We start from the raw sequence: 14,746 nt of genomic DNA on the forward strand, positions 1-14,746 counted from the left end.
AAATTAAATGCTATTTAACTTATAAGTACTCTCACATCGACTACACAAGACGAAGCGAGCATGTGGAACTATTAAAAAGGGCTCCTTCGCTCTTGTTTCAACTCACGCAATGAGCACATAGCGAACTATTTTTTCGCCTTTTACTAAAGAATACTGAGTGCGCGTTGCAAATAGTGGCATACGCCAATTTTTTTTGAAGGGTATCTCTTTGCTAGATTCCCAACAATTCTAGTTGAAACTCGTGTTTGTTAACTTTTAGTGGTACGAATGATTAGAAATTTAAGCATATAGTAAATTAAAATATGATGATAATTTAGAAGCTTGAAAACTCACAAATGAGTTTTGTGAATTGTGAATTATTTTTGACAAATTAATGATTAAAGTTTGTTTGTAATGTTTATAAAGTTCATTGATGATGTCATTTTGAAGTTGTGGTTAAAATTTAAAGTTCTTCAATGAAGATTTGAGTTATTTGTGGATATTCTTTATCCATTTCGAATGAAGTTTCATGGGTTGAAATTCTTCTCAGACGAAACTCAATTATTGTTATAGTTTGTATAAGGAATATTGCACAATTTTGTATAACAAGGTAAACATGTGTATAAACACCCTTTTAACACAATTATAAACTATAAAGTTGATACATGGTGTATAATAAATATATAGATAGTATCATATAGTGGATGTAATACTATTACAAAAGAAAGTTGGCGATGCGGATGTAACAAAAGAAAATTAAATGTCCTCATTTTTTTCCTATGCAAAATGGAAGCATTTTTTGAACTTTAAGCGTTTGATATAAGTATGAATTTATCATGCTAACCCATAAAGATATACTTAATATTCGGGGGGAAAATACTGCTTTGAGAAACTATTTATAAGAGGCTATTCACTTACGTAGCCTTATTGTCTTTAATTCGCATAAAACACTACTCAATTAATCTTTGATATCATAAGAATATGTATTACTATGATAATATCAGAGAGAAAGACATAGTGTTTTAGTAAAAAGACTGTTTAATAACTGTATGTATCATTAGAGAATATATATATATACTCCGATGATATTAAATATGAAAAAGCAATGGTTCAATGAGTAGAACAAGGGGCACTTGCGTATATAATTTGAGTCGTTGATTTCAGTCGGGATAAAGTTTGAATTAAGTCTAATTTGGATAAATACTTCACCTAATAAATGGGTCTAATTTATGTAGTTTTCCCTAATATTTACAATGTTAATGGCCAAATTTTATCCCATAAGCCGAACACGAACACAAATCTGTCCTACCTTGTCCTGGTCTATCCTATTTAGTATTAAAGTATTTCAAAAGATTATTGGAAAAATTGTGTATAATGGCAAATTATTAACTTTAATTAAAATGCTATATATAATCATATTTTGATTTAATTGTGCCTTGTAGCAAACTGTTTGTCAATCATCTTTTTCTCTCAAACTCTCGCTCGCTCCATCTGTCGCTCGCCTCTCTCAATTTATACAATGAGAAATGTATTACTTGTGTTTTTGTTTGTATAAAGCGGGAGAAATTGTATATATACACATGCAAATACATATATCTTCGTCCTAATATACACATATAACTATACAATACACGCCCAGTTCTTTTTAGTCTTTCTCTCTTTTTCGCTTTATACAAACACAAATTATACAAAATACAATGTATAATTTATGTTTGTAGAAAGTGAGAGAGTGTGATATTTGATATACAAACGTTCTATTATGATTCAATTGTATACAAATCAAAATTTTATAAAGATATACAAAACACATAAATTGAATTAAGAGACTGTCCACGATTTATAGCTTCCAACAATCTATACAAATGACTTGGCAGCGAAATTATACAAATCTGAAGATGAGCCAACAAATTATACAATTGCTTCTTTTGTATATATTCTTTTGTATATATGTATAGCGAAATAGTCATAGCACTTTTGCAATGGAGCGCAATTATGCAATCTATAACTAATTTGTGTTTGTTATTTGTGAAAGTTGCTCAAAATTATTTTCTAAAATGCCTTGGCCATTTATAATTTGCCCGCCCCATTCATCCCAACCCTAGTTGCATGAGGATTTGACTCTTCTCCAGTAACGGATCCCTCCAGTTCCTCCCTTACCCCTTTGACTCTTTTCCAGTAATGGATCTCTCCAGTTCCTCCATTACCCTTTTGATATTTTCACATTTGTTATAAATAATCTATTGACTCAAAATTTATTTGGTTAACTAAAGAATTTTTACCATAGTTAATATTTCTCTCACTTTCTTTCTGTGCTTAATTAGAATCCTTTTTTCTTTGTCATAGTTTATTTTTTCAGACTCTTTTTTTAAAAAAAAAATGGTAAAAAGCCCTCCAATCTATAGCCGGATTCCCAACTATGCACTCATACTTTACGGGGATCCTATCACCCCCCTGAATTTTATAAAACTAAAAGTATTACCTCCCTGAACGCTTAGCTGGCAAAGTGAGTATCTCACTCTCTTTGAGATAGTGAGCACAAAATTTTAATATTAAAACTTTATTTTTTATATCTATATTTAAGAATATATGTTTTTTTTATTTATTGTCTTATTCTCCATCGCAATAAAGATCAAATTTCTCCACCATTCACCATCTCTAAACCATCATTCCCACCACCATCTTCACCGGATTCAACATGGTTTATTTCACACAAGCTTTTAAAATGTCATGTAAGAAATTTTTATAAACCATTCAAATCAATTAAAAGTAAAATGAGATCTATTTTTATATCACCTAAAATGAGATTTGGATCATATTTGAAAAAAAATAAAAATCAATTTAGGTTTACATCAAACCCAATTGAACTCTCAAATAAGATTCTTTATTTATTTTATAGTATCCTTTAATTATCAATCTCAAATCCCAAGCAACCAATTACAAGTTTTTTCCTCATTTTTTCGAAGAGAATTTGCACTTGTTCTTCCTCTCTATTTCGCTCCCCTCACTTTTTTTTAGTTTTCTTCTCCACTGCTACCAGTGAAAATCTACCATTGTTGCTTCCTCCAAGGAAACATCACTATTGTGGCTGCATCTGGCGAAATGCCACCATTGTCACTGCCTCCGACGAGACGCCACTGCTGCCTCCGGCGAAACTCAAAACACCAGCAAAAATCCTCCCACAACTCCTCTCATCTGTCTCTTGTTCCTCATAATTCAATTTTGATGGAGTTAATACCTCAGATGGTTACTCAACTATGCCCTCTTCTCTCAGAAGTCACTCAACTTTCAATTTTCACTCAAAAGTCACTCAACCATGCACTTCTTTCTCAGAAAGTCACTCAACTTTGAATTTTAATTCAAAAGTCACTCAACTATTCACTCTTTCCTCAAAAAGTCACTCAATCTATTAAATTATTTTTTTAATTAAAATTTATTGATATTAAATATTTATATAACAAACCAAAATTTTAAAAAAATAAAAATACAATTTAAACCATTTAGTGATCCACCCACCTAACCCGACCCATTAAAAAATATGATATGACCCATTTTATTTTGTCTTTGATCCTAATTCAAGGTTTAAAGAGAGGGATTAATTTAGGATTAAAGACAAAATAAAATGGGTCATATCATATTTTTAATGGGTCGGGTTAGGTGGATGGATCACTAAATAGTTTAATTCATTTTTTTAAATTTTTGGTTTGTTATATAAATAATTAACATCAACAATTTTTAATAAAAAAATAATTTAATATATTGGGTGACTTTTTGAGGAAAGAGTGGATAGTTGAATGACTTTCGAGTTAAAATTCCAGTTGAGTGACTTTCTGAGAAAGAAAGCAATAGTTGAGTGACTTTTGAGTGAAAATTAAAAGTTGAGTGACTTTCTGAGAGAAGAGTGCATAGTTAAGTGACCATCTGAGATATTTACTCAATTTTGATGGACTTTGGTGTTTAAAGTAATGGTGAAGTTACTTTAGAAATTTGAAGGAACTAGGAAAGAAATTGCTTTAGAATTTGAAGAAATTGAAAGAGTATAGGAAAAAGAGAAAGGAATTATAATAAAATTGAAAAAAATAATAAATTAATTAAATTTCCACGTGTCGAACGCGTGAAATTCACAGATCAATATAGATGTGATTGTGGCTTTTCAAGCGTGTAACTATTTCAGTTTTATAAAATTCAGGAGGGTGATAGGATCCCCATAAAGTATGAGTGTATAGTTGGGAATCCGGCTATAAATTATGTTTTAAAATAATTTGACCTTTTGACTTCAAAATAATAATAATTTAACTTTAAAGATTTATTTTATTATAGTTATGAACCCAAATATGTTAATACATAACTTTTCCTTTTTCTAAAAGTAAAAATTTCTAATAGATCAACATTCGGTCAAACTATATCATATAAGTTTAAAATATATATCAATATTCAGTTAAACTATATCATATTAATTTAAATTATTTTTTACATATATTTTTAATCAAAATCTATCACATAAATCAAATGAAACAAATATATTGTTAATTAAATACACCACATTAATCAAAATAAAGAAGTATATTCTTATATTTTTGTGTTCTTGCTCTTTCTTTTCGTAATGTAGTCTTAATCATTATTTTTAATGAAGAAAAGTGTAAATATATAAGTATTTGACGAAGGCAAATTATCTATATTGTTTTCTGTAAAGCAAAAAGATGAACCTTTTTTTTATCAACTAAATAGTCTAAAGATATATTAAAATTTAATCCACAACACAAATGTAATTCAATAATTTTACAAAACAATCAGTTGTTTCCTCTAACATAAAACTTCAAATTAAGTATCTTCTTACCCAAAACCAATATAAAACTAATCAAAATCACAAGATCCTATTATTTTGTTGCTTCTAAAACAATCTCGTTGAGAAAATGCTCGGCAAAAATTACAAAGAACATATTATTTTGCATGTTTAATTTTACTTGTCATGTTTTATTTTATGACAGTTAATTTATTAACTAATCTCCAGAGCTATATGAATTTAATTATCAATATTTTAAATTTAAATTTGAGATATTCTAAAATTATATGAAAGATATTATAAGTTACAACTATTCTCATTTTAATTTAATATAATAAAAAAATACATCTTCAAATATTAATTAATACTTTTACATTATAACTTTTAAAAATAAAACATAACAAATAAAAATAAATGAAGAAACTCGATAATAACTCAATTGATAAACATGAACCTTAAACCACTGCCGGCTCTTGCCTTAGAAATTTTAGGCCATTGCCTTAGCCCCCGATTTTTGGGGTATCTCAAATTTCTATAATAAAAAATTATATTTAAATTATTTATAATAAAAAATATATTTATATTTATTTATTTATTTGCTAACACTCACAATATTTATCTTTTTTTTAACTCTTCATGCACTTTATTTCGTTAATTTTTTAATAATTAGAGTAATTTTTTGTCAAAAATATGAATAAATAGTCTAAAAGTGTTGAACAAAGTAAATTACAAATTTTTTTTTTTTGTAACTGTTCATATTAATGTAGGATCTACCAAGTAATCAATTTTTTGAATCAGATTATATGATTCTAACCTTTATCTTTATTTAAAATTTATCAACTTATTACTTAAAGAACTATATTATCGATTCATATAATAATTGTCTCAATAACATGATGTTTTCAATGTTAAATTGACCAAATCTTGCTTTAAAATAATAATTAAAAAAAGTTTTTGAAAAAATTCATTTATAACAAAGATATTAAGTAATAATTTACATCTAAAAATTTAGAAAAATAAATAAATACAAATAATATTTATTTAAATTTTAAGTCCTTTAATTAAAATTTTGCTTTAAACCTCGAATTATATTGAGGAGCTTCACTTTAAACCTCGAATTATGTTGAATTGCTCCTGCCTTAAACTATTAAAATAAAGAATGTTACTAACCAAAGTAGTATATATGTTTCTATCGGCTACCAAAGGATTACTATGCAATTCTAAATATTATTAATTGCAAGGGCCAATAACCAAATTACCCTTAAGTTTTCTGGTCATTATTTTTACAGTAACACTGAATAATAATCATACTTAAAATTTTTAAAATGAGTACAAATTTAAAATGGTCATACTTAGAGAAAAAGTAATTAAGTACTTAAACTCTTTTCAATGATTTTGATGAATCCTGTACGCATTTTTAAGATTCAAATAATCGTATTATTATGTTTTAGTATGATTACAATTGCGTTAAATGTAATAAAAATGATGAGAGATGGTACAAATTGACCCTTAGTATATTTTAAGGATTTACGCTAACTCTCATCATTTCTTATACAATAGAACTCTATTGTGATCATTTGCATATTAATACAACTATAAATTATTTGTATCTTTTATATTATCTCAAAAAAAAAAAAAAGAGAAGAGAATTGGTGCAAATTTAACCTTAGTTCTTCAAAGATTATGAACTAACTTTCTTCGTTTCTTATATATTAACACTTAATCATACTGGTATATTAATGAGTATAAATCCTCAGTACCTTAAATTTTTAAAAACATTAAAAAAAATTAGTATATTTACAAAAAATGTAAAGATCTAATGTCACGATCCAAAATAGATGTGATGACAGTTGTCTTATCCCATCAAGACAAGTCAGCCTAAGCCCAATAATATTGATTAAATGCAGAAGTAAAATCAAAAGTCCAATGACAATTACTAGTACGAAAAACAAGTCAACTTAATTTTATCCCGAAAACATGGTTATCACGTGCACAAGTCTCTAATGTAAATACTAGAATTGAAATATGGTACACAAGTCTCAAATGACATTGTCTTTTAAGTAAAAACAAAATCATCAACAGGTATAAGAAGGTCTACTAAGATGACAACAACTACCTCAAAGTTTCCATAGAAATTCTCGAAAATGAAGAGAATAGAAGGTATCACGAAGATCCGGACTCGTAACCTACCATAATTTGTAAAAGCAAGAGGTGGGTACCAAATCACACGGTACCTAACAAGCAAACCTCTAAAGATAAGCTAAGGGAACAAATTACGGGTACTTCTTACACCCTATCTGAACCTACACACTACAACCTGCATAAAACTAGCCCAATCTATCAATTCACAATTTACAAGCGCATATCTCAACAACAACTTTCTAAGAATCACATATTCTCAACAACAGGTTCGATATTCATCAATTACAATCTCCACTACTACAACCTACTTGAAACCAACCCAATCTAACAGTTTATAATTCATATAAGACACAGCTCAACAACAACACTCTAACCATTACATATTCTCAACTACAACCTCAATATTCATCAATCAAAGTTTCATAGAAAGGCATTCACAAGAACAACAAAACACAATATCAAGTTCACTAATGATAAATATGTGCAATGCAATGTCAAATATAATGATGCATGTCTGACCCAGTGATACACACTTGTTGTCTTTCAGTCCGAGATCCATAGGGGACCTATTTGTCCATGCATCCATCATGACGTGCGATACGACCCTCGATAATAGTAACCATCACGGTGTGTGATACGTCCGTTGAAATATAATATCCATCGGAGCGCGAGATACATCCCTCAAAATGGTACATTCTCTTATCACATAACACTTATCACCACCATGTCTCAGAATTAGATGAGTTGATCGGTTCGTTCATAGGTATCAAAATAAATCGGAATGAAATTATCGAGATCGATATTCAGTTCTGTTCCATCCCACTATATAATGGGGAGGAATTAAGCGAAATAAATCTGAATGGAACGAGATGGGATAAACGTAATCACACATCTAGCTATTTTAAAGACAAGCCTGGTGCGACGAGCTCGACCCCTTTGCTTTTGACCAATGGAATTAGGAAAATTACAACAATTATTATATGATATCTCAATATGGGGGTGTATTTGGAATAAAATGAAATAATGTTAATTTGTACAATAATACATGTATTTCATTTCACTATGTGCATTATTAGAGCTTATAGTTGACAAGCATGTTGACGATGATGTGCTAGTTTATTGTCACGGTCCCCACTCAATTCTCAGACTAACATGGCTTTTGAATTTTCACTTATTTTACTTTTTTCGAAATAGTTTAAATATTGAGTCAGACTTAAGTATCATATCTTTACACCAATATCCATTGTCAATTTTTCCATTGGTCTAAAAGTCTGTGATTGAGAATGATATGTGGTTTGTGATAATTCAACAAATTAAAAATCATATTTGGCTGCTTGTGATAGTAGACTTTGACAACATATTGTGTTTTGGTACATTTAGTGTGGTAATAAGAAAAGTCTTAGAAAACCAAAAAGATGAGCAACAGCAGCAGCAGAAGAAATTTGCAATATTTTGTTCATATAATTCTTGTTATTCTTCGTTTTGTCGATACAGGATTATGCAGTGAAGTGGATAACATTACTAGCATTCAGTCTCTGAGAGATCCTGGAATTTTATCGTCTCCAGGAGGCGTATTCAAGTTAGGATTTTTCAGTCCTCAAAACAGTAGTAATAGGTATGTTGGTATTTGGTACAATTTTTCTGTAACAACAGTCATTTGGGTGGCTAATCGAGACAAACCTTTAAGAGATTCTTCTGGAGTTGTGAAGATATCTCGTGATGGAAATATCGTTATAACGAATGGAGAGGAGGAGATTCTTTGGTCATCAAATGTTTCAACTTCTCAGGTGATCATCCCAATTGGACTTCTCCAAGATTCTGGCAACTTTGTTCTCGTTGATCATCGGGACATGAGCACAATATGGCAGAGTTTTGAACATCCTTCTGATTCAACTATTCCTAGAATGAGAATAAGTGAAAACACAAGGACAGGGGAGATGGTAGAAGCAACATCTTGGAGAAGTCCTTCGGATCCTAATATCGGGGACTTTTCTTTAAGAATGAACTCTGGAGTCATTCCTCAGGTGTATATATGGAAAGGAAGGCGTCCCTATTGGCGTACTGGTCAATGGAATGGACAGATCTTTATAGGAGTGCAGAATATGTATTCTGTGGTGTCTGATGGATTTAATGTAGTGGATGATCGCGAAGGTACTGTATATTTTACTGGACCTACTCGTGATAATTTTTTAAGGATATTAGTCTTGGATTGGAGAGGGAACTTGGTTCAATCATATTGGGATGTGAATGAGACAAAATGGAAGATAATATGGTCAGCTCCCAATAACGATTGTGAAGTTTATGGAACGTGTGGTCCATTTGGGAGCTGCAATCACTTGGAGTCACCAGTCTGTTCTTGTCTGAAAGGTTTTGAGCCAAAGCACATGGAAGAATGGGAAAAGGGGAATTGGACTAGTGGTTGTGTTAGGAGGAGTGCTTTGCAATGTGAAGTTAAGAATAACACCACGGATTCAAGTAAAGAAGACGGATTTCTAAAGATGGAGTTAATGAAATTGCCTGATTTTGCTGAAAGGTCATCTACTACAGAAGACGTATGTAGAAGTCGATGCTTGGGGAATTGTTCGTGCATAGGGTATGCATTTGATTCAAGTATCGGCTGTATGTCGTGGAGTATAATGATTGACATTCAGCAGTTCCAAAGCTCGGGGAAAGATCTCTATATTCATGTAGCACATTCAGAGCTTGGTATGCGTTCTGGTGCTGAAAAAAAGACTTATTGTCAGTCATTAAACATAGGCATAATACAAAGACGTCCCATTTTAGTTGGCCTCAACTCGCATCTATGCCCTCCGACTTATGTGCTTAATTATGAACACTCGAAGATGGAGGGCATGGATGTCAGTGAAGGCCAAGTTAAATGACACGTTTATGTATTATGATTTTGAGATTATATGTTCGACTTAATTGAATTCCATGTATTCTGTAAAGAACTGATATTTGTTCATCTTTAGTGTTTTCTGCAGATCATCGTAAAGAGTACATAAAGAAAATCGTAATTCCAGTAATCGTTGGTTCTCTTACACTCTGTGTTTGTCTGTTCCTTTGCTATACAATGATGGTCAGACGTAGAGGTAAACATGCTATTAAGTTTTTGTATTATACATTTATAAGCACTTTGTTAGCTATAGTAACTTGTATCCCTGCTGATATTAGGAGTGAAAAGAGAGGAGGTTTTACTTGGTAACAAAAGTCCAGTTAATATGGAAGAATTACCAGTCTTCAGCCTCGATACGCTTGTAAATGCAACATCCCAATTCAATGAGGATAATAAGCTTGGTCAGGGAGGTTTTGGTCCAGTTTACAAGGTACGATTCTCATCTCTCTCGATCATTTTCCATATTTCAAGTTACTGATATTGCTGATTCCTTGTAGGGAATATTGGAAGATGGGAAAGAAATTGCTGTCAAGAGGCTCTCAAAAGCCTCGAAACAAGGACTAGAGGAGTTCATGAATGAAGTGTTGGTGATCTCGAAAGTTCAACATAGAAACCTTGTTAGACTCTGTGGATGTTGTGTCGATGAAGAGGAGAAGATGCTAATTTACGAATATATGCCAAAGAAAAGCTTAGATGTGTTTCTCTTTGGTTAGTCCTTGCTACTTCTCATCTGTATTACTCCACGTGTATGTTGCTCAGACTCTTCAATAACATTGATGGATGCTTGCTAGATCCCCCAAAAGTACTGCATTTTTGGAGGATCCGACATGAGTACATCAGCATTAATCTGAGCAACATTACTCCACATTTCTTCTGATCCTCTAGTTTAAATTCTCCATTCACATTTGACAAACATCTAGATGAAGGACATCGAGACATATTGGATTGGACAAAACGTTCCATTATAATCGAAGGAGTTGGTCGAGGACTCCTTTATCTTCACAGAGATTCAAGATTGAAGATAATCCATAGAGATCTAAAGCCAAGTAACATCTTGCTCGATAATAACTTCAATCCAAAGATCTCAGATTTTGGCATGGCTAGGATTTTCGGATCTGATCAAGATCAAGCAGACACAATGAGAGTAGTTGGTACTTAGTAAGTGATCATTGATCTATATAACACCATAACTTTGCACAATTTCATACATATTTATTAACTAAACTACTCGAACGTACTGACATTTTTACAGTGGATACATGGCACCCGAATATGCAATGGAAGGAAGATTCTCAGAGAAATCCGATGTTTTCAGCTTTGGAGTTCTCGTCTTAGAGATCATAAGTGGTCGAAAAAGTACAAGTTCTTGGACTGAGACATCCTCTTTGAGCCTTATGGGATATGTAAGACTCCTCTTATAGTTGCTATAGCGAAATGTTTGTTATAAAGAACGTATAATATAATATAACATAACATGAAAAATCAGTTCCAAAAAAGAACTTGGCTGTTAAATGTTATTACAGAGGACGACCGTTAAAAAGGGGTCTGACTGACTATATGTACCTTATATTTAGTTTGATGATCAACTTCTCATTGTTTTCAGGCATGGAAGTTATGGAAAGAACAAGATTTATCAACTTTCATCGATCCGTTTATATTGAACACGAGCTCGGAAATGGAGATCAGAAAATGCATACAGATTGGTTTATTGTGTGTTCAAGAATTTGCTGAAGACAGGCCAAATATTTCATCTGTTCTTGTTATGCTTACTAGTGAAACAACAAGTCTTCCAGCACCATCACAACCTGCTTTTACTGAAAGAAGACACTTCAGAATGTGCAATGAAAATAGAGAAACTAAGTTTACTTTGAACAAAATGAGTATCACAAACCTTACTGGTAGATAACATGAGCATATGAGGTGTTCTTTTTGCACTTGTTTTGTGGGTAAATTTTTAATAGATTATTACATGAGTATGTTAATGTGACCTTCGCATACATATGTACTGACTGATACTTCAACTACTGATATGGATGGTTATTGTTTGGTGCCTCTACTTATTAACTTTCTCATGTATTTTGCTTTAGAAAATGCTGACGGAAACGGATAAACTAGTTAGTCAATTAGGTAGGAGTTCTTTCTTACTTTAAAATTGGGTATATTAATTAGGTCAAAAGATATTTTCTCAGTAATCTCTAACTTTTAACTTTTACGCTTTAGTTCAACAACTTCTTTAGTCGTCCGACAACTTCTTAATTGTCCAGATAACTATGAAAAATATTATTGATTTAGTTTTTTAAATTTATATTATAAAAATAAAAAAATAGAGAGGAAGCACTATTTTTTAATTAGAAACCTATAAGTCACTTTTAGCTCATTTTTCTCCAATGGCATATTGTTAGTATTATCTTTTGTTACAAACTAATTACAGAATTAGTCCTGTCTTGAAGAAAGTTCTTCTGCTAACTGTTGGCATGTGTCAACTTCTGGTATTTAGTGTTTCCTCAAGCCTAAAATTTTCCATGAAGAAAAATCGATAATCCTTGCACTATCCTCTCCGGACCTCACTTGTGGGATTACACTTGTTACGTGGTTGTTAGTGTTATTCTTACAATAACCTGTATTTATAAGGTTAATAAACAGAAACAGAAATAAGATGAAGCAGAAAAAATATAAAATACAAGAATTAATCCGAGTCCACAGAAATTACTGTGTGTCCTTAAGAAATTTAATCCCCTCACTGTACCCAAGGTTATGGATTAATTTCTCCCAAGATAAAACGGATTAAACCTGTTAAAGAAATAGCGGTACCTCAAACTTCTTTAACTTCAACGAACTTAAGAACAACAACAAGTCACACAGACTCAGTCGATCAACACTTTGATTTGATTTGAGTGAAAAATAAATGCAGAGAAAGAATAATTTTTTCAGTTCTTTAGAAAATCAAAAAATGACTTTCTTTTATAGAAATTTTCTGCAAGGAACATGTATGTTCAGTGAAATCTGTTCAGACACATTTTATCCAGAAAGTTGTGTCTTTCGGAAAAAATAACAACTTTTCAGAAAATTGTGTCTGTTAGGAAAATAACGACTTTTGGAAAGTAACTACTTTTTGGAAAGTAACTACTTTTCGGAATGTTACCGTTAACTGCAAATTTATAAGAGATAATTTTAACAAGATTTATTTGATTTAACAAAAACTGATTAAATAAATTTTGTCCAAAAAATTTATCAAGCAATCACATCATTTGCCAAATCCAAATCTAAAGCCGAGTGAGCGACGACGGCGACGGCGCGAGGGGGCATCTTCTTCTTAGCTCTTTAAGAAGTAATGCTAAAGACAACAATTTCCCTTTCTTTTGCCGATATGGGAGAAATGACTTTTCATTTGCACTTTGCAAATGACTTTTCATTTTCCCTCCAAAATAGTTCCCTCACTTTTCATATTCTTTTTTTTCTTTTCCCATTGACACTTGCCAAATCCCAACAATCCCCCACATGAATGGGGAAGGCTATTGTTAAAACATATGAATGAAAAAACTTGTGTGTCTTGTAGGTAAAGGTTAATCGTATCTGGATAAGTAGGTTTCCCTTTAAACTTTCCATAGTGAATATATATCGGATATACTCGATCAATCAGTAGATTTGATATCTTTGAACCGTCGAGCTTTGGTGTATACCTAGACAACATATGTCACACATCAACCCTTGAACTGTTCTTAGTTCTCATTGTTTTGTTCGTTTCAGCCATGAACCATCTTGGATAGTAAGTGCTTAAAGAACTGGCCTTACCGGATTCTCCTTGAAGCGGCTTACACTTCACACTTACATAAGTGATTTCTAAATGTGTTATCCCATAGATACACCATTTGATATTCCCTGTATCAAACTTAGAAACCATTAAAAAGTCCTTATGTCTTTATCCTGGTTACTAAACATTGTCTCATCATGAGAATAGACCATAAAATAATAATAATTTTTTTCTTTTCCTTTGACAATGTTGAACCGTCATCAATGACTTTATTTTATCTCCTTGAATCTAGATCTTGGGATCTCCAGTTTTCTAGGTAGAGTTACCGCCACGATGACTTGTTCTCGGCCATAGTCCCATTCCCGTCGATGATTTCTCAACTCCCTCTCTATTTAGGCCCTTGTAAGTGGATCCGACACATTATCTTTTGACTTCACATAGTCAATTGTGATAATTCCACTAGAGAGTAGTTGTCTCACAGAGTTATGTCTTCGTCTTATGTGACGAGACTTGCCGTTATTGCAGCTTGACTATCACAATGTATGCATATAGGAGCCATTGGTTTGGGCCAAAATGGAATATCTTCTAAGAAATTCCGGAGCCATTTAGCTTCTTCACCTGCCTTGTCTAAAGCAATGAATTCAGACTCCATTGTAGAGCGAGCTATACATGTTTGTTTGGATGATTTTCAAGATATTGCTCCTCCACCAATAGTAAAAACGTATCCACTTGTGGATTTTGTTTCAGTTGACCCACTAATCCAATTTGCATCACTATATCCTTCAAGAACGGCTGGATATTTGTTGTAATGTAAAGCATAGTTTTGAGTGTCATCTAAGTATCCCAAAACTCTCTTCATTGCCAACCAATGATTATGATTAGGATTACTTATGTATCAACTCAGTTTATTGATAGCGCAAGCTATGTCTGGTCGTGTACAATTCATGACATACATTAAGCTTCCCAATACGCTAGCATAGTCCAATTGAGACTGACTTTCGCCTTTATTCTTTGCAAGATGAAGATTTACATCAATTGGAGTCTTTGCCCTTTTAAAATTCAAAAATTTGAATTTTTCAAGTATCTTTTGAATATAATGAGTTTGAGACAATGCTAGACCATTAGGAGTTTTAAGAATTTTAATTCCTAATATCACATCAGCAACTCCAAAATCTTTTATATCAAACTTACTAGCAAG

General features: G+C 31.9%; 1 protein-coding gene and 1 non-coding gene across 2 annotated transcripts; both read left to right on the top strand.

Annotated features, from left to right (window-relative positions):
* Window positions 1–100: 100 nt before the first annotated feature.
* LOC112941404 (U5 spliceosomal RNA) lies at window positions 101–220 on the top strand. The gene has a single exon (XR_003246686.1). It is a non-coding gene; the product is annotated as a U5 spliceosomal RNA (small nuclear RNA).
* A 7,926-nt stretch (window positions 221–8,146) lies between these two features.
* LOC101246129 (G-type lectin S-receptor-like serine/threonine-protein kinase At1g11330) lies at window positions 8,147–11,853 on the top strand. The gene is made up of 7 exons (XM_004237310.5): window positions 8,147–9,607; window positions 9,874–9,993; window positions 10,076–10,227; window positions 10,295–10,505; window positions 10,718–10,955; window positions 11,050–11,200; window positions 11,401–11,853. Exons 1-7 carry the CDS (start codon window positions 8,317–8,319, stop codon window positions 11,701–11,703), a joined length of 2,466 nt encoding a protein of 821 aa, XP_004237358.1. The 5' UTR covers window positions 8,147–8,316; the 3' UTR covers window positions 11,704–11,853.
* Window positions 11,854–14,746: the final 2,893 nt, after the last annotated feature.

The sequence above is a fragment of the Solanum lycopersicum genome, chromosome 4, assembly GCF_036512215.1.
Source record: "Solanum lycopersicum chromosome 4, SLM_r2.1".
NCBI lineage: Eukaryota > Viridiplantae > Streptophyta > Magnoliopsida > Solanales > Solanaceae > Solanum > Solanum lycopersicum.